General features: G+C 38.2%; 1 protein-coding gene across 6 annotated transcripts in view; it reads right to left on the minus strand.

Moving 5' to 3' along the window:
• Positions 1 to 20,303, minus strand: part of SLC4A4 (solute carrier family 4 member 4) — a 343,152-nt gene that overhangs the window by 42,686 nt on the left and 280,163 nt on the right. For all 6 annotated transcript variants that reach the window (XM_019757100.2, XM_074324475.1, XM_019757101.2 and 3 more), the window contains 3 exons: positions 14,560 to 14,751; positions 2,658 to 2,771; positions 716 to 877 (listed from right to left, as the gene is read on the minus strand). In XM_019757100.2, the coding sequence (XP_019612659.2) occupies positions 716 to 877; positions 2,658 to 2,771; positions 14,560 to 14,751 (468 nt within the window). The remainder of the gene's footprint in view (positions 1 to 715; positions 878 to 2,657; positions 2,772 to 14,559; positions 14,752 to 20,303) is intronic.

The raw sequence follows: 20,303 nt of genomic DNA on the forward strand, positions 1-20,303 counted from the left end.
GATCATTCATTGAAAAGATAATTGGCATGTTGCATACAATAAAGATAATATTATATTCTGTTTCAGAGAATGGACTAGAAGTGGAATAGGAGGAAAAACACTTTGCAGCTGATTTTATAAGGATAGTATATTCCTGATACCAAAGTCGGACAGGGATACTATAAGAAAGGGAAATTGCAGGCCAATGTCACTCTTAAACAGAGATGCAAAAATCCCCTGTCCTCATTCCCAAATAATATATGCAAACCAAATTCTACTATGCATAAAAAAAAAACTGTATTCTACAGATTGCAAGGTTGGTTTAACAATAGAAAAATCTATTAAAATAATTCACCACATCAATTAATTAAAAAAGAAAACCCACATTTTTATCTTTCTAGTTTCAGAAAAAGCATTTGCCATTGTCTTTGTTAAGGCCAATTATCACATTAAAATCAAATGCAGGATGATGACAGTGGTTGAGTGGTAAACAGTTTATATTGCCCTCTTCAGTGGCTAAGGAAATATGATATAAAACAATTCTTTCAGATTTAAATGAAGTTTTTCTAAAGTATTATATTGAGCAGCTGTGTCAACACAAGGTGATCTATCTATGACTCTGTCTTAACACTGGCTATAACTCCCAATAAAACCATCTTGGTTTTTAATCAATATGTATTTTCATGTACCGCAAAGAAAGCAGAAGGCAATGATAATTGTTATTATGAACATTTACCTTGAGTTTATGTTCTTTCCTGTTTACAATCACAGCTGTGATTTGCTGGTCCATGAAAATCAGAATGGTGACCAACAAAGCAGGGATAGCAGCTGCAAGGTACACCCACCAGGGGTTTCCTCCAAATGGTGAAACAAACCAACCACGGTTTGGACTTGTTGGCTTGAAGAAGAGAAAAAACAAACAATATTAATACATAAAACAAACAACATTAACACATACTTGGTGCAAAATCACTGGGGGAGACATATTTTTCTTATTGGAGGGCCAACATATTGAAAAATGGAAATACTTTACTGACAGGTTGAACAAAGAAGATTATTCACCCAAAATTTCCCAACGGAGATTATTTTTAAGGCAATATTTTAAATGAAGGAGACTAAGAATACAGGCTGGTAGAAAAGAAGTAAATGCCATTTTGTGCATTTAGAACCACCTAAGATAAGGACACTCGACATGGAAGAAAGTGACTTAAGCTTAAGGGGCAGTCATAAGAAAAACCCAGATGTAATGTTCAGTAGAGAGGCAGGCCAGAAATGACAAAACCACCATGAACTTTGTTCATAGATTTTAGCAATTATATTGGAGTTGTGTCTACTACTGCCAAATTATAATAGTTTCATAATATAATATGTAAAGAGAGCTACAAATACTTCTCCCTGTTATAACTGAATGTATTTGAACACTCTGGTCTTTTTAATTTTATATATGAAAAATAACCCAGACTAACTGGCTATATCTTCAGAAATATCACAGAAAATGAAAAATATGGCCATTTTCCAGTTCTCCATCTACTCTCCTATCAATAGATGACACATTTCTACTACAGAAAAAAAATTTCCTATCTTTTTCCTAACTTTAAACAATGCACGTAAACTAAAATAGAATCCTATCTATGAATGATTTTCTCCACATTTACCATTGAGAAAGTTTCACTTCTCTGAAGATATTTGTGTCTTCCATGTCACTTTGCTCATAACACCATCACTGAATCTATCCACATTTTACTACCTTTACCAGGATGTGAGCTCGTAAGGGAAGGAACCTTATCTTGCTCATCAATGCATTGCAAATCCCCAGTACAGGGCCTAGTTCAAAGCAAACATTCAGCAAATATTGGCTTAAATGAATTAATGATTGAATGAACTTTATCTTTGTTAATGAGTATGTGAAGGCAGAATAATGCTAAAAATATTTTGCTTGCTATAACATAGATATCCTTTCTCACTGACTAGTTATTAAGCTAAAGCTACAGTTAATGTTCCTTAGCCAGTATATGGTCTCTGTGATGGAGAGAAAGGTTAGCAATGCTCTAGAAAATGGGTGAAAAACTTATAATGGAAAGTTAGGTACAGATATTTAAAAATGACTGAAATGTAAATTTAGCCATTAGGCCTGCACATACTAACAGGTTTATAAAATGAATAATTCCTGTATCTTCTTTATAATAATTAAAATGCACATTATATAAAAATGTGTGTATATATGGCAGGTAGTTTAGTAGCAGGAAAAGAGCACTGAGTTAGTAATGTAATCATGGGCATTTTACTTAATTTTTGTGAGTTTTAAACTCAACATTATAAAATCAAAATGATGATACACTGCATCCTAGAATTATATGGATCAAAATGATAAGTTGTATGAAATACTTTGGATATTTTAAAATATTCTAAAAACATAAACCAGAGATTTCAATGTTATTGTAAGGTATTTTTCAATAAAAATCAATATAATGTGAACGTTACACTTGATCCAAGTCAAGCATTTCATTTTAGTGAATAGACAAAACATATGTATGCACCTAGCAATGGGACAATTTTGAAGTAAAGAAATGGATAATTGTACTAAACTAACTCAAAGAGAAATATGACAAACAAGAATAGAGGAAAGGAAAAAAAGCCAAAGAGTTCCAGGAATGACCAAAAGACAGAAATTCACTTACCTTGAACTCGCTTGGCACAATTAGTTTTGGAGTATCCACACCTACCAGTGCATCTATTACACAAAAGATGAGAATGGACAAGATAATGGCAAAATCACTGATCAGTTTTCTTGCCTGGAAAAATAAAAAAGAAACCAGGGACTGTTTAGCACTGCATACTTACATTTGCCTGTGTTTGAACTAAATGAAGAATTCTGTATTTTCTAACAGTTTATAGTTACAGCTTCATTAACGAATTAATGGAGGTATCACACTGCAGAGAAATGTTTTTAAATTGACTTTGCATCACTTTTCAGCTGGCCAGTAATAATCTAGTCCCACACAACAGGTCGGTGTGTATGTGTGCAGGGGAAAGGAATCAAGGGTAAGACATCCCTGAAATTCTGTATAAACACTCTTCCTACTGCAGCACAAAAGAGACCTGAATAAGGATGAAATCTCGGGGCATGTTATAAAAATCTGTACAAAAACACAGAATTCTCTTTATTATTTGGGAGGCAGCGTTTTAAGTAGAGAGCAAGATAAATTCCATAAGGTAACCTGAAAACACAGAGAATGTAGCAGAGACGGGTTCCAGTCCATTGAGTGGACCAAGACCTCATAGAAATGTAAAATGATGCCAGATGGAAATTTGATGGTTTCACTGACTTTTCAAAGAAAGTATTTTTCACTCTAAGTTAGTGCTTAAAATTTCCTGTATGTGGCGCATCTCCTTAAGAGTGGTTGCTGTTAGTCCACAACCTTCACACTCCCTAAGTACCTGCCTCTGGCCAGGACAAGGGCTGGGCTTAATGGGCTGTAGCATTGAATCCAAACCTTTCCCATGGAGTGGGTGCATTTCTGAGTCAGTAGGGGAGCCCATTTAGTGGCTTGGCCATTCCTCTGCAGTGTCTAGTGGCACTGACAACAGCCTAAGAGCACCACTAGAACACAGACACCGGAGTTTGCCCATAAGGTATGCACACATGGATGTGCACAATCTGATCATTCAACAAGAACTTACTCAGTACCTAATACTTTGCTTGGTGCTAGAGGCTACAGTGAACAAAACAGACATAATCCATGTTCTCATGAAGCTCACAGTCAAGTCACACACAAGGAAGCCTGCTCCCAAATAAAAGCAGGGTTGATTCAGCAGTTACCAAGTTATCTCAAGGTGAACAGTCAGTCTGTTTTCTGGCACTGCTAGACGAAGCGAGATCAGTGATAGGATGAGTGACTGCACAGTTTTCAGGACAGCGGGTCTTTTGAAAGAGTAGTAGCACTACTGCACTCAGGTGTTCCATACACACTGAAGCGAAGAATGAAATTACCTGGCGATGTGGGGATGCTGAAGGCTGTGGTGGTGCTCAATTCTTGACCATTTTTTACCAGGTGTCAGGAGCTGTGGCTACTAACTAGCAGCAGAATCAAAGATGGCCTTTTCTGCCAGGAGTTGCTTTCCCTCTTAGAGGGCTGGATTCTGCTAGGCTTAGCTTTCTTGAGAAGTACACATAGAGGAGCAGAAAGCTAGCTATGAGACCTTTTAGGGACGAGCTAACGTCAATCACACACAATAATTTCAAGCATGAATAGATGGCAGGAAACAGTTTGGGGAGAAAATATGATATAGCAGTGAGAAGCAGTTTCTATAGTCAGATTACCTAGGCTGGAACTCCAACACCGTGATTCCCTATCTGTAACTACTATTTCTTAGCTTTAATTACTCCATCCGTAAAATGTAGCCAAAATAATCCCTACAATTTCATTGCTTTGCTCTAAGAATTAAATAAAATAAGCCAATGAAAGTGTTTAATATAACATCTGGAACATAATAATTTCTCCTAATATACATTAACTATTATTTTTTCAAGTTCCACAAGGACTCTTTGGCTGCAAAAACCACTGGAATAACTAACTAATCTACTGTCAGGAGGTCTTTGAAAGGACTCTTCAAATACAATAAATAAGAAGTAAAAGCCTGGTAATAATATGGAATTGTCACTCAGGGTTACTTTTGGTTGGAAGTATCTGGAATCCCTACAGAAAAAGGATGCTTCCCGGGGGCTCAATACCAGGGGCTCAATACTGGAGGAAACTCCCATTTCTTAAGTTTTATGCAAGTAAGTGTTGACACAGGCAGTTCAGGATGACCTGACCAGATCGTCATGCAAAGCAGTTTCAGTAATATATTAGGCGGTTACAACAACCTCTCTGGACTAGTAGGTCATAAGTCACTGGAATAACAGAGGTCATCACAAAGGCAAAAGTGTTCTCTTTTCTTTACCACCCTCCCAAATCCAACTTCTTGACAATTCAGATAATCTAGAAGTCATTATTAAAAAGACATCACTGCTCCTTCCTCGCAAACAGGAGAAGAGAATTAGAGGGTAGCAAATGAATACAATCTTCAGTTCCTTGGTAGAAATTCCCACAGGGCCTGACAGGTGACAGATGGGCCTGACTAGAATCACTACCAGGCACCTGAAAATGCTGCTTCTTTCGTTAGGAGAGGAGGCATTGTCAGCCTTCCATTAACTGAACACTGAAGCCCCAAACCAACTCTTTCAGCAGTTTTTTTACATCTTAATTAATGGCAGTTTATTTTTTTCTCATGCTTAGGCCAAAATTTTTGGACCATCTACACAACTCTTCTCTTTCTCTCACATCTTACATCTAACAGATCAGCAAATTACCCAAAAACATACCTAGGATCCTCTTACTTCTCACCACCTCCACAGCTATTACCATCCTTGTCTAATCCACCACTTTATCTCATATGGTTTCCTGCACTGGCTTCCTATCTCATCTTCCTGCTTCTATTCTTGCCGCCCTTCAGTATACTGTTGGGGTTATCAGCCAACATAATCATGTTAAAATTTAGGTCAGATAATGTGGTAAGCAGAATAACGTCCCCCAAAAGATGTCCACGTCCTGATTCCAGGGACCTCTGAATATGTACGTCACTAGGGAGAATTAAGTTGGCTGACAGAATTAAGGTTGCTAATCAGCTGACCTAGATTGATCTGATCAGTTGGGGGAGTGATTTGGTATTATTCCAATGGGCCCAATGTAATTTTAAGGGTTCTTATAAGTGAAAGAGAGAGGCAAGAGAGTCAATGTCAGAGTGATACTATGTGAGAAAGACTCCACTGGCCATTGTTGGCTTTAAAGATGGAGGAAGAGGCCATGAGCCAGGAATGTGGGCAGCCTCTGGAAGTTGGAAAAGGCAAGGAAATGCATTCTCCCCCAGAGCATTCAGAAGGAACACAGCCCTGACAGCACCTTGATTTAGCCCATTGGAACCCATGTGAGCCTTCTGACCTCTAGGTCTCAAGACAATAAATTTATGTTGTTTTAAGCCATCATGTTTGTAGTAATTTGATATAGCAGCAATGGAAAATTAATAACTAATATAAATAAATAGACAGTTTATCTGTTTTAGTTTAGCTATTAGTTTTTCAAATTTATACATCAATATATACATTTTGAAGAACCTCTTGGCAATGGTATTCTTGTCAGATGTACTATTAAACTGTAGGTATAAAAGTAGCTAAAAAGACAAATGCTAATAAACTTCAGGATGACATTTCTTAAAATTTATGAGGAAAAAAGCTACTCAATTTTGCTTATAATAGTGCTTAACCTCATTAAAAATCACAGGCAGGATTATATGATTTATATAATATATTCACTTTTATTTCCCATTCCTTCCCCTTAAAGTGTACAATACAGTTCAGTTATATCAGAAGTCACTCCTGGAGAGTGTTTATTGTAAGACATTCATTACTAAGATATTGGATCCAGTTTAAACTCATAGTCAAGTAAACTGATTTTTTCCCAGGCCAGTTTTGTGTTCAACTCTAAATCCTTTAATTAGAGAAGGCAGGTAGGGGTGCTATTTTAGCAGTTTATTTAGGTTTTTACCCTGTACTAAAATTGAACTTTATTTTGAAGGAGGCAAAACCAATGGAACTAGAAAGTGCCCTAAAAACGTCAAGCACTGAGAATATAGTGCTTACTAGATATACTCTAGGCCCTGTGTGTGTACAGGAGCTTTGAGTGTGACTTTAGGAGATAAGAATCACTCTCTTTGGGCCCTTCTCACATTTCCAAACACATTTAGAAAAAGAAACATATGTGAATTTCTCTTTCTTTTTTTGTTGTTATTTTTACTTTCCATTTTCATCAAACTCCAATACAGCACCCTTTTATGTGTCAACATATAAATAAAGAAATCAATTAGAAACTCATAGTTCTTAATTCTCTACTAGTTATTACTGGTAATGATTAGAAGTGCCAAAGTTTTCACAAGAAAACCCATTTCCACAGAATTTCATGCCCAATCCTGTGGATCCAGAGGCCTCAAACGTAGCTTGGAAAAATCCTAACTTATAGATGTCCATCCAGTCAAACACTAAGTCTCTCCAGGCTCAAATTACAGTATTCCAGGAATACACATTACCACAATCTAAGTGAAACACAAATTAAGATAACTCATATGTAGCAAGGGCTTGCCATAAAACAGTTTGGTGCTACAACATATGATAATTCGTAACTCGATGCACGAATGAGAAAAAGTGTTTCAACTAAGATTCTTTTATATCAGATTGGTTTTGAGCTCTTTTATTTTTGTTTACCATTTTTAATTATAAACATGAAAAGAAAAAATATTTCTGTCCTCTGCAGAATTAATTACAAAATATCTCAATCCATCTAATAAGAAGCAACCAGCTTAAATATTTAAATTACCAAAGCAAGGAAGAAATTAAGTGGACCAAAAGGGAAATTCAAATAACCATAAGCTGTTCTCTTGTTCTTGGGCAAAAACAACCTAATAAATCTATTATAAACATATTCTTCACAAACGATGATACTGTATAACTTATTCAAAGAGTCATAATCATAGGGACCCCACAGAGAGAAGCTAGTTAATTTACAGGGGTGAAAAATGAATTTGGTTCCTCTGAGGCCCCAGAGGACATTTGGTTTTCACTTTGCGAGGACCACAGCTGCTCCTAAATTAACTGGGGGAAAGGCTGTGAGTCTGCAGAGCGGTTCTCAATGGATGGAGCTGTTACAAAGAGACAAGCACAGCAGTAGGCACCCTGCGCATTCTCAATAAATATTAATTCACAATGTCAATTCCTCTCATGATCATGGTGCTTCAAAAATGCTAAATAATTGCGTAAAAAAGCATTTATTCTAGATGAAAAAAAAATGCCAGATAAATATATGCCTTTTGGCAATTACGAAAAGGCACAATGTACCAGGAGAATTTAGAAATCGGATCCCCCCTAGAAGCCAATGCTATAAAGCACTGTAAAAGAAATAGCATTGATATCAGTATGGTAATCAGAATATTCCATATTTTGAATCAATAATGCCCGCTATAATTAGAATTCAATAAAAGGGAAGTCTGATTTAGACTCTAGGATTTTAATGCCTTAAGTTCCAGAGTGAGAGAGTTTGGGGAACAAAGAAGGGAATTCAACTGGGCAATTTATCTGGGTGAGGCTTAGAGCTTGCCAACGGAAGTCTACCAGAAAAAAATGTTTTTCCAAGTAGTATGGAACAGAAGGGAGTAGGCCTAATAAAGTGGTTCAGCAGGGATGCTAAGGAGACTGAAGCAATCACAGGCCCTTTCCTCCCTCCTTCCTCAAAACTGAGCAGTAGAACAAGGAGCCAAATGAATGTGTGCCAGAAGCAAGTGATCAAGTCACATGAAAAATGCTACGTCCCAATCTAATCACTGTATTCTAAGTTGAAACTGAAAATCTCGAGCTGATCCAGAGAAGGATAACCAGAGGAATAGGCGTCCAAAACCACTCACATAAAAATGATGGTAGGCCTCAAGTTGTAGGGAGAAACTGTCTTCAAAGATGTGAAATCTGTGATAGGAAAGAAAGACTAAACGTGTTCTGTGTAGCTTCAAAGGGCAGGGACAGTCCCTGAGGACAGAGGCTACAGAAAGACAGATTTGTGTTTCTGGCAGGAATGCTTTCGGAGACATGAAGTTCCCGTTCCTGGAAGCATTCGAGCAGCCCCCAGAAGACCACTTGTCAGAAATTAAGAGGCAATGTTGGACTAGGTGGTAGTCAAAGTCCTAACAGTACAAGTCAATGATTAAGTCCTAATCATCAAAATTTCTTGATCTTCTAATAGGGTCTTCTTGGATATATCCCCCCCAATCAAAACATTATAATAAAAGGCTCCAGTACTTAAAGTGGTTTTATAATTTATATTAAGATAAAAAAAAATAAAAAAATGTAACAACAATTAGTAAATCATATGTATAAATTATACAACCTGGAAATGGAGTAGGAGATCATTTTGTATTAACGGATAGATTTCAATGTTGATGACTTTTCTATGATGAACAAGTAAGCTGAAAGTGTTTAGTACCAACAAAGTACCAGGGTCAAAATTATCCATACACTGCCTCTATGCCACCATTAAAGGTCTCACAAAATGCTTTGGCCTATCAGTGCTCCCAACCTTATTTTTCTTAGGATTCAGTTTAGGTTGACGTTTTTTTTTCGGTCATATGTCCATAAGAACTAAAGTATTTGTAATCTTTGTTAAATATTTAATAGATTATGTTGTATTTTTAAACTAAATATCCCTTTGTCATTGTTAAGAAAATAAGTATGAAAAACAATTTTGGATTAAAAACAAATTTGACTTTAAAAATTACTTCCCTTGGTACAATATAGCACAAGAATTTGAAAATCTGGTTTTCCTTCACTGACAACAAAGTCATTTTCTGAATGAATTTCAATGGCATGATGCGGTCTGATGTTTCTGCAAGAACCAGCCAAATGTCACCCAGTATTAGTAACACTAGACATAAAATACATTATTTTGTACTCATTTTTTGATACATTATTTGTTTTAGTTTGACAGTTTTTATCATTTACCAAGAAAGTTTCTGAGAGAAAAAGGACACAGAATAGGGATGTCACCTGGTTTTCATAGTTATTTATAAACTAAACATATCTGATTTTAATAGCATTGTCACAGGCCAAAATGTCAAAAAAACAATCATGTTTCCAAAAATATAAGCTAATTGCAGAATTCTAGACTTTCCTGTGTTTTACATGGATAAAAACTAAATGTATCACCTAACTAAAATGCTCATTATGTTTTCATTGAAATTTCTGAAGCCCTCTACTTTTACCTCATCCATAAAGCCACTTTCTCAAAGATCACCATCAACTTACTAAGGTCAAAGAAGGCACCAAAGTGTGGTCTCACAGAAGGTAATATGCATGAATGGGGCAGAAGGATCAAAATCAGTCATTCTCATTTAAAAACTACAAACTCTAACTTATTAAAGAAAAATAAAGTCCTACTAAGTCCCACGGCCATGAATTAACTTGTCTTTGTATCCCTACCATCTAGTATTGCGTTAAGCACAGAACCATAGTAATTTTTTTAATATTGAGTGAATACACTAATTATAGGATACAGAATACTGTCTTTCTAAATAATTGTATCAAAGAACACTCTGGTGAAATGTCACCTAAATAAAGCATAGAAGGTATCGTGCCTGTTGATGTACCCTGGAATGTACTGGTTTTATTTATTTAAATGACTCTTACAACCAGAAGGTATATTTACAAAGAATTTACCATTACATCAATTCACATGAAGGTTATAATTGTTACTTATTCTAAGAGAAGAAAAATGAGGAAATTAAGTAGTTCCTTAAGAAATGCATTTTCATGCTAATTACATACATCAGCTGGCCACACAGAATTTGACTATATTAAAGTACCAATAATTTTGCCTAATTCAGAGGGCTCTGTAGCTTTATAAGTTCTACTAATCGTTTTCCTGCTCTATCTACATGCTTCCGCTTTCATTTTTCCACCCACAGGCAGGGATGGCATCTTTGTTCCACGCATACTATCACTGGTTGGTATGGAACTCTGGAAGAACATTTCATGTTAATGCCCTAATCCTTCTGCCACAGAGATCACAGATTATGCTGTGATGCTCCTACAGGAAGTTTTGATACTGAAAGACTTTAACTAAAGACTTGAGGCTGATGTAACAGACCAGTTGCTGTGTGGGATAACAGATTGATGCACCCCTCTAACAAGAATAGGAGCACAAATGAGACAATCAGCAGAGTACTGGTATTCCACCCATGTCCACTGAGCATTTGGGCTCTCTGGAAGTATCTGATACACAAATTAAATTCTGGATAGACAGGCTAGCAAACTTCATCTTACATGCTCATACTGATGGATTACAAGTGGCTTCATGGGTAACTGATTCTGGTCTAGGCAAAGGTAATGAGGGCCTGAACTCGGGGAACAGAAGTATAAGCGCAAAGGAGAGAGACCCTAGCAGGATCATCAAGGGGACGGTGGTAAGTTTAATTTGACAAAAAAGTAAGAAAACAACTTGGAGAGGCAAAGGCGATGGATACCACGTTTTGTCATACCAGATCCATTTTCTACTCCTTCCCACCAAACTCTCTGCCTTGGGAGGCTGACCTGTGTGGTCTACAATGGGCTCCCTTGCTCTCTGGACTCCAGCTGCATTTAGCTGTGGCAGCCTGGGCAGGCCATCACAAGGAAGTGGGAGATCAAAGGACTGATTCCCTTACCTGGATCCCTGTGAGGTTACCTCAAGATGGCTAAATTCCTCCATCTAACGTCACAGCACCTCTCAAGACACTGCTCTCTACCCTTCTCTCTTCTTTTGGGTTCCAGCAACCACACCCTTTCCATATCCTTTGGGCCAGGGATAGTAACAATCCGACTGTTACTAGCATTGGGACACTACACTCCCCCTGTGGTTTCTCTAAACCTAATCTCATCTTTGTAGAAATGCCTTTATTAAATGCCTCAAATTATGGTAATTTGAATGTATCATTTGCTTCCTGCTGGGACTCATTTGCTACATCAAATATGATTTTAAGATTTTTGATCTTGGATGGCTGTGAAGATAGGTGATATTATTAGCTGAGATAATAAATACAGGAAGACGAGTAGGTTCAAATGTGGGAAGAAAAACTACATGTTGAATTTGCTAACGGACAACTGTGGATCATCTACAGAGAGAGACTGGCAGCACCTGTGGACCTAGCATAAGGATGTAGATAGTAATTAATTGTTGGAATTGTGTTAAGTCCTGATCATTACTATAAGCACTAGCTTAACATAGAGAATGTGTTTAATAGAATTCTAATTATAGAATACTAGAGCTTTAAAAGATGTTAATTTTCATCTAGCTGAGCTCTCCTTTTAGGGTTGTGGTAAGACCACAGCCAGCTATCAAAGAGCACACAGTTAATGGCAGCGCTGACACTAGAATCTATGACTTCTGGATTCTTTCATCTGGGCTCTTTTCACAAAATACAGCATTTATCTCTACCTGACTGGTTTCCAGTAGTCAACAAATACTGAGTGCCTAGTCTGCATCCAGCTTTGTCCTAATTGATGAAAGGAATAAAATAGAAGTATAACAGTTTCCCAGCAGTTTATAGTCTTAAATTGACTACCAGATCATATAAATGTTTAGAAATGAGAGTATAAAAGAGAAATGACTGTGCGAGCTAAAGGACAATAGAACATCCTGAATAAAAAAAACCCAAAAACAAAAAAAACAAAAAAGAAAGTCGGAAAGCCTACATGCTTAATCATTGCTCCTTAGAAATCACATTCACTTTCTCCTCCCTGTTTATTGTATGATTTGGTATATACAATTCAAAACTATTCTGAGAACCTTCTTAACAGGAGTTGTAACTAGAATGCTATCATTATTCTATTTTCACATACTCATGACTTTCTCAACAGCATTTATCTAATGGCTGAGAAATTACCTGCTTGGGCTCTTATAAGGGGAAAATTTTTTTAAGTCTGAACGGCTATTATCAATACGGGAATTATTGCTGGGAAAAAAAGGTAATGCCTACATATAGTTAAAATGATCTCTCTTCATCTAAGGTTGAAATTAGTTTACTTTCTAATTATGACTTACAAGTACTTCACAAATTTTCCACTTCTCCACCTACTATGCCTAAATAATACCAGACTTTGGCAAGTAGGTGATGATTCCCAAAGTGTAAGCCAAAAAAGACACCCAATGAATTAATAATTTAAAGAGGAGAAAAACCTCAATAGAGAAGAAGAAATCATCCTAGAAGACCTTTATCCAGGAATCTGTTCTACAGGAAACTTATACCATTAAAGAGGTAGATCAAGTGTATGAAAGTGTTACAAGCTCAAATGTCTTCAGGGACAGGCAGTTAATCTGAATGTGTGAAGTATACAAATCTTAGACAATAGAGAGCGGTTAGTACAATAATGACCTGCAAAGTACAGGTTCACTAAGGCCTCAAGTGTGTATATTGACATACATACCTGTGCTCTAAACAAAGAATGGCTGGGAGGGTGGGGGGACTGAATTCTGCCTGTGGACCACCAGTTTGTGGTGTCCATTTTAGGAAGACTAAGTTGAACACTTTTTTCTACATTTCACTTTGTGGAAATTTTTCATTCCCTGGGCCAGCTAGTTTAGGACATCTCATTATTGCTGTGGTCTGAATGTGTGTCCTTCAAAAAGCCGTATGTTGAAATCCTAACTCTCAAAGAAGATGGTATTAGGGGGCGGGGTTTAGGAAGATGCTTAGGTCATAAGGGTGAAGTCTTTAGGAATGGGATTAGTGTTTTTATAAAAGGGACCCCAAAGAGATCCTTAGCCCGTCTGCCACATGAGGACACAGTGAGAAGGCGCTGACTATGAACCAGGAAGAAGGCCCACCACCAAACTATGGTGGTGCCTGATCTTGGACTTTCCAGAGTCCAAAACTGAGAAAACTTCTGTTGTCTATAAGCCACCCAGGCTGTGGTATTCTGTTATAGTAGCCCAAAGAGACTAAGACAATTATCAACACTACACTTTATTTTCAATTTTATAAGAAGGCTCAAAGTCAAAAATCATCCTAGGTGAGAGCGATATATTAACTTTAAGTCTCATTTCCTAGGAATTGAAAAAAAAGAACTTCATCAACTGCATCTCATGTCTTCTAAAGTTCTTCCACTGCTTTTACACAAAATACAAGTGGAGAAAGTTCATGAGATTCCAGCTATATAGAGTAGCTCACTGATAAACATCAGGTATTATCACGATTACCTAAGAATTATTGACATCCTAAACACTGAGAATTGAACTGCAAAGCAAGGGATTATCTTAGTCTCACTCTGTAGGTAAAAAAACAAAATGCCATTAACTAAATGCTGGTCTTATCTTGTACCCTTCCAAGGAACCACAGCTTTAACTTTAAGTTCACCCAAGCATATTAATGGGAGACAGGATGTCTGCACAACCCAGCTCAATTATCTGTTTTCCATATGACAGTCATCATTATGAAAAGGAAAGTTGGGCTCAGATAACACTCATATCTTGCACCAATACCTGTATAACAAAACAATTTAAGTTTACTCCCCTTGTCCGTAATTCAACTACTAAATTACTCACCTGATGAGTAATTTATTGCTCAGATGATGAGCAAGGAATTCTACAATGTCAAAATTCAGTTTCATATTAATACAATGTGATTAATATAAAGAGTTTTTGCTTATGTACTTAAACACTATGGATTTAAAAAGTGTTTTCTTAACTTGTGCATTTTTAGATAGAATGTGCCCCACTAGTCAGAATTATGACAGTCAGAATTTATGACAGAAATATGTAAGCAAAATTCTTGGAAGGTTTTTCAAAGCTGGACTACAATTATGTTAAAAATACATATGCATATGGATAAAGACTGGAAAGCAATTTTTTTTTCAATGCAGACAATTATGTTGGAAAGGTTGAATTGCAGGTGCCCTTTTTCTTCGATAAAATGTATTATTGCTGATACAGTGTAACGTCAATGAAAATTATTTAAAGTGCAGGTACTTACTGTGGTTGGGAAATAACGACTAGTTTTGAATTTTTTCAGAGCCATAGAAGAGGTGTAGGTGCCCAAGAAGAGGATGAAAGACATGAGTGAGATATCAGGAACAAAATCACAGTTGTTCCCCAGGAGCTGTCCTCCGTATTTCAAACACTCCTTCTTCGACAACATTGCCCAGTCAAAGGTAGCATTATGGAACTGAAGAAGAAAAACATTAACATTTTTCTCGAGAACACAGACATATCAAAGCAGTTTTTGATACTTGATGGGCTATATAGGGATTATGTTCAAAGTTTCGGTACAACACTCTGAGTAACCACTGCAGGGTAAAATCTGATGAGGTGTTAATGGAATAATAGGTAAGCAGGGCCAGGGGGCTAGCAATTATTGAAAATACAATGAGAATGATGCAATCTGTTACCTGGTTTGAGGTACAGCTCTACAATCACCCACTTGTTCAACAGAAACAAACCACAAAGTCCTTCTTTCCTGTCAACCTTCCTGAACGTAAACTGAGACACAATAATACCCTAATCTCAAAACTTGAGACTCTGAAACACCACTGTTGTTGAAAAAGTACTTACTTTTGTAGTTTGCAGTCTTGTGCTTCAAGCTGATGACCCATGGTTAATGGTCTAAAAGTTATATTAGGTTAAATACTCATTTACCCAGCACTTCCACAAACGAGGTATTTCTTTTCTAAATAACTAGAGATTGGTGATTTAAGGAATTAAACTATAAAAATGCTGATGGTCCCTGCTTTTGCAATTGCATATCCCAATAAAATATAGCATTTTTTTCTTCTTGACTCCAGGTCTGCATCATTAGCATCCATTATTAGAAAGTGCAGTAATGGGCTATGGAGTTATGTATAGAATATCCATCCCTTATGTTACATGGCCTCAAGCTCATAGGTCAATTTTCAAATTTTTTTGTATCTCATGAATTGCTGTCATGTTGTCAATGCTGTACTTCTCAAAAGCAGCTCATTCCTATTGCTTTTTTACTTTTTCTACTATGCAGGAGAATCCCTTTGCTAGCGTAGTGGACAAGGCCAGTGCACTCATCTTTCAGCTGCTCTGAGTTTCAGCTGTGATCAGCTCACAGCTGCCTCCTCTAGAGCACTGCCTTCAGCCATGTAAGAACTACCTTACCTGAAATGTTATGCACTCTTGCAGCCAATTACTGACCAACACTGATGGGGTGCTATTGACTGAATACCTGGGATCCCCTAAAATTCATATGTTCAAAGCATATCCTCTATGTCAGGGGTGTCCAAACTTTTTTCAACGTTTTTAACCAAGGGCCATATGCGGTAAAATACACAAACAGCCGGGCCACTCACTCGAGGTGAAGTATGTATTGCCTCACCTAGTTTATTTAAGTAAACTAAATATATTTTTGGAATTTGCTGTGGGCCAATTAAAAATGGATTGTAGGCCGCAGTTGGCCCACGGGCTGCAGTTTGGACACCCTGCTCTATGTGATAGTATTTGGAGGTGGGGCCTTTGGGAGATGATTAGGTCATGAGGGTGGAGCCCTCATGAATGGGATTCAAGTTCTTATAAAAGAGACCCAGCACCTGAATCTGCCAGCACCGCGATATTGGACTTCCTCTTGGGTCCAGGGCTAATGGGTATATGATGTGCTAATGGAAGAGTTATTGGAGAATACCCTGCAAATAAATGTGGAAAGATGACTTTCTCCTGTTCTTGGAGGCAAGAGTTCTACCGATTTCCCTTAAAATAAGACCAGGTCTCATATTAACTTTTGCTTCAAAAGACGCATTAGGGTGTATTTTCAGGGGATGTCTTCTTTATCATGTACAACTATCTACATTTATTCAAATACAGTCATATCATCTTCTTCTGGAATAGTGCCATAACATATTAAATGGGTTTGTCTGGCTGATGATCTTAACTGGGGTTTATTTTCGCAGTAGGTCTTATTTTCAGGGAAACACGGTACCTCAAACCAAGCATCATCAGTATCCTTTATTATTCAATGAATTTTCTTGATATGAGTGATCTAGTCATAAAACATCACACACATAAAAGGAGAATCTCTGGCCAGACAGAGTTCTATATTTTTACAGAGCTCAAAAAGTAAAATGCTCACACCTTTTTTTACAATAAAAAATAAACTCTAGATCATTCCCTGAAATATTTTTTCTATATTAGCTTCAACTTGTAAATAGCTGAATTACATAATTACTCTTTTATCAGACTCTGCTTATGAGAGGTGATTAATCATATTTTATTTTTTTTCAGACTTCTGCATATGGATGTTTTCAGCAGAATATAAAGTTTAGAGGTCATAATAGGTAACAGATTTCTTTGTTTTAAAATCAACAAAAATATACCATAATTTTACTTCAATACTTTAATATCACCAGAATCCTTTTTTATAACTAGAGTTCCCCAAAGAAGTAAGGTGCATTAAAACAATCCCAACAGCAGGAGGGGGGCAAGATGGCAGAGTGGACAAATGTGACCTCCCATGACAAAACTAAAATTACAACTAATTTATAGAACAAGTAGTCTAGACAACCATCAGAAGTCCAGCTGAATGGAAATCCTATAATTACAGATATAAAGAAGCCACATTGAGACTGGTAGGAGGGGTGGAGACGTGAAGTGGGCTCATGTCACACTTGTGTGTCACAGTTGAGAATCAAGAGGGGTATCTCAGCCACAGAAGAACCCTTCAGAGGAGCAAGGGACCCCAGCTACACACTGGGATTCCCAGCCCAGATAACACGTGCTGGAGCCCCCACAACATCTGGATGTGTAAAACAGTGGAGATTCCGACCTTCCAGGGAGACAGAAGGCTGTGGGAAACCCAGACATCCTCTTATAGGGCCCATGCACAGATTCACTCTTTCGCAGGCACTCATCCTGGGCTCCAGCTAAGGAATGGCAACTCGGGAGGCACAAGAGACTTATAGAGAGAGACTGAGTTGTGTGGGTGTGGGATGAGGGCTGGAGGGACAATCACCATTATCCCAGTGTAAAACCCTTCTACCAAGAGTTGGTAGATGGGTGACATCTTTCCTGTGTTGAGCCCTTCCCTCACATGGTCAAATTTGAATCTGCATTAACCTGGTGAACTCTGCTCACTTCACCCTGGTGATTTCCTGGGACCCTGCCCCACCCAATTCATACACCACTGGAGGTACTTTTCATAACTTGCAGCCATCCCTGCCCTACACACCAAAAGAGGCTCTTTTGGCAGCAAACAGCTGGCTTCAACTCATGTGTCACCGGAGAAACTTTCAAGGCTAGAGCCAGCCCCGGCTAGTGATAGAGTCTTTCTTGGACAACTCTCAAAGGTCAGTGGGCCCCAGGTGCCTGGTGGCTAGTCTCAGTGTGCTCTGAGACTTTTGCAGAGTAGCTCCAGGCTCAGCACTGGTGCCAAACCAGAATCTACATTAACCTGGTGAACACCACTTGTGACACCCTAGTGACTCCTTATGACCTGCATCACCCAACTCGCCTACCTCATGAGACTCTATCAGCAGCTGAGACTTATGGGCAGCCAACAGGTGGCAGCAAGCTTTGGGATTCCCTGGCATTTTCTGGAGCTATCCCAGATCCAGTACTGGTGGCAGCTGTCCTGGGTTCACAGAATGGCCTCTCCCACATGCTTCCAGGTCCAGCATAGGCAACGACCAACAGTGGATTGCTTTGTAGCTCCTACAAGGTAGTCCTGGGCTGATCACAGGCAGTAGCTGACCTGGACCTGCACTGGAGCCCCTCCCAAGAGGCCCCAGAATCAACATAGATGAAGGCTGGCTTCAGACAGCAGCAGAGCACCATCCAATTTGCCCCACAAGTGGCACACACAAAAGGGTGTCTCAGCAGGCACCAAAGCCCACTGGAACAAGTCCCATTCTGTGGGGGAAGCCCCCTGCACATCAGCCTGTAAGCTGTGGACTTGGTCAAACCCTACAGTCCATCAGCTTGATAGTCAATCCCATCCACTACTATGCTAACAGCAATCAAGGCTCAACTACAATAGGAGGACACACACAACCCACAAAAGGGAAACTCTTGGATCACTGGCACAGGTGATCAGAGAGACAGCACCACTGGTCCCTACAGGGCACCCATTATGTAAGACTACCTGGCAAAGACTGGGAGATGTAGGAGATCTATTTAATGCATAAAAGCAAACACAGAGAGGCAGCCAAAATGAGGAAACAAAGAAATATTCCCAAATGAAAGAACAGGAGAAAACTCCAGGAAAAGAACTACATGAAATGGAGCAATCTACCAGATACAGAGTTTGAAACAATGATTATAAGGATGCTCAAGGAACTTAGAACTTCAACAAGAGATGGCAAGGGTAAAAAGGGACATAGAAACCATAAAAAAAAAAGAACTAGTTAAAAATGAAAACACAATTACTAAAATTAAGAATACACCAGAAGTAATCACCAGTAAATTAGATGAAGCAGAGGAACAAATCAGCGATTTGGAAGACAAAGTACAAGGTGTGATCAAACAACATGGTGAATGTTTAAATTTGAAAAAAGTTATTATAGTAAAAGACACATTGCCATTAATCCTCCTCAAAATACCCCCCACCCCCTTGCTTTGAACACACTTATTTTATCATTCTTGCCACTTTCTGAAACAGTTATGGAAGTCCTTTTGAATCCGGTGAATAAGGTGGACGAGGACACACTGCAATGTTTTCATTCACAGAAATTGCCATATACTAGAAGAGATGTGTGACATGGAACGTTGTCAGAATGGAGAATGATTTATGGCACACTTTGAAAGACACCTCTCTCAACCATAGCTCACACCTGACTGACTGCACTGAACAAATTGAAACTTGTTAAGGTTTAATGTACTGCTTCCCGTACTGAAGATTCCTGCCTGTCCATCGGATGGCACTCAGCTGCACCATTCACCATACTGTTTGATCACATCAGAAAGGCTCCATGTCACATATTGTTTCTGGTATATGACAATTTCTGTCAAATAAAAACATTACAGTTTGTCCTCATCCACCTTATTTATGGGATCTGGCACCGTGCGACTTCTGGCTCTTTCCCAAAGTCAAAATGATTCAGGACATCGAGGCAGCCATGACAGCGTAACTAAAGACACCCATGAAGGAGGACTTCAGGAACTGCTTCAGAAAGTGGCAAGAATGATGGGATAAGTGTGTTTGAAGTCAGGGGAAGGGTCTTTTGAGGGGGATTAACTGCAATGTGTCTTTTACTGTAATAATTTTTTTTATTGGAACATTCACTGTATTTTGTGATCACACCTAGTAGCAGAAAAAGCTGGAACAGCAAAAAGAAAAAACAATGAGGCTAGTTTAAGGGACCTCTGTAACAAAATCAAGCTTAGCATCATTTGCATCATAGAGGTAGCAGAAGGAGAACCAAGAAACCAATGTATTGAAAGAAATAATGAATGAAAACTTTCCAACCTGGTGAAGGAAATAGGCATACATGTCCAGTAAGTACAGAGAGCCACAAACAAAATGAACCCAAAGAGGCTCACACCATGACACATCATAATTAAAATACCAAAGTTTAAAGACAAAGAGAGATCCCTAAAAGCAGCAAGAGAAAGGCAACTAGTTATTTATAAGGGAGCTCCCATAAGATTGTCAGCTGATTTCTCAACAGAAACTTTTCAGGACAGAAAATATTGGTACATAATATTCAAAGAGATGAAATGCAAGCAACTACAACCAAGGCTACTCTACCCAGCAAGGCTATCACTTAA

This window comes from Rhinolophus sinicus, linkage group LG02 (genome assembly GCF_036562045.2).
Source record: "Rhinolophus sinicus isolate RSC01 linkage group LG02, ASM3656204v1, whole genome shotgun sequence".
Lineage (NCBI taxonomy): Eukaryota > Metazoa > Chordata > Mammalia > Chiroptera > Rhinolophidae > Rhinolophus > Rhinolophus sinicus.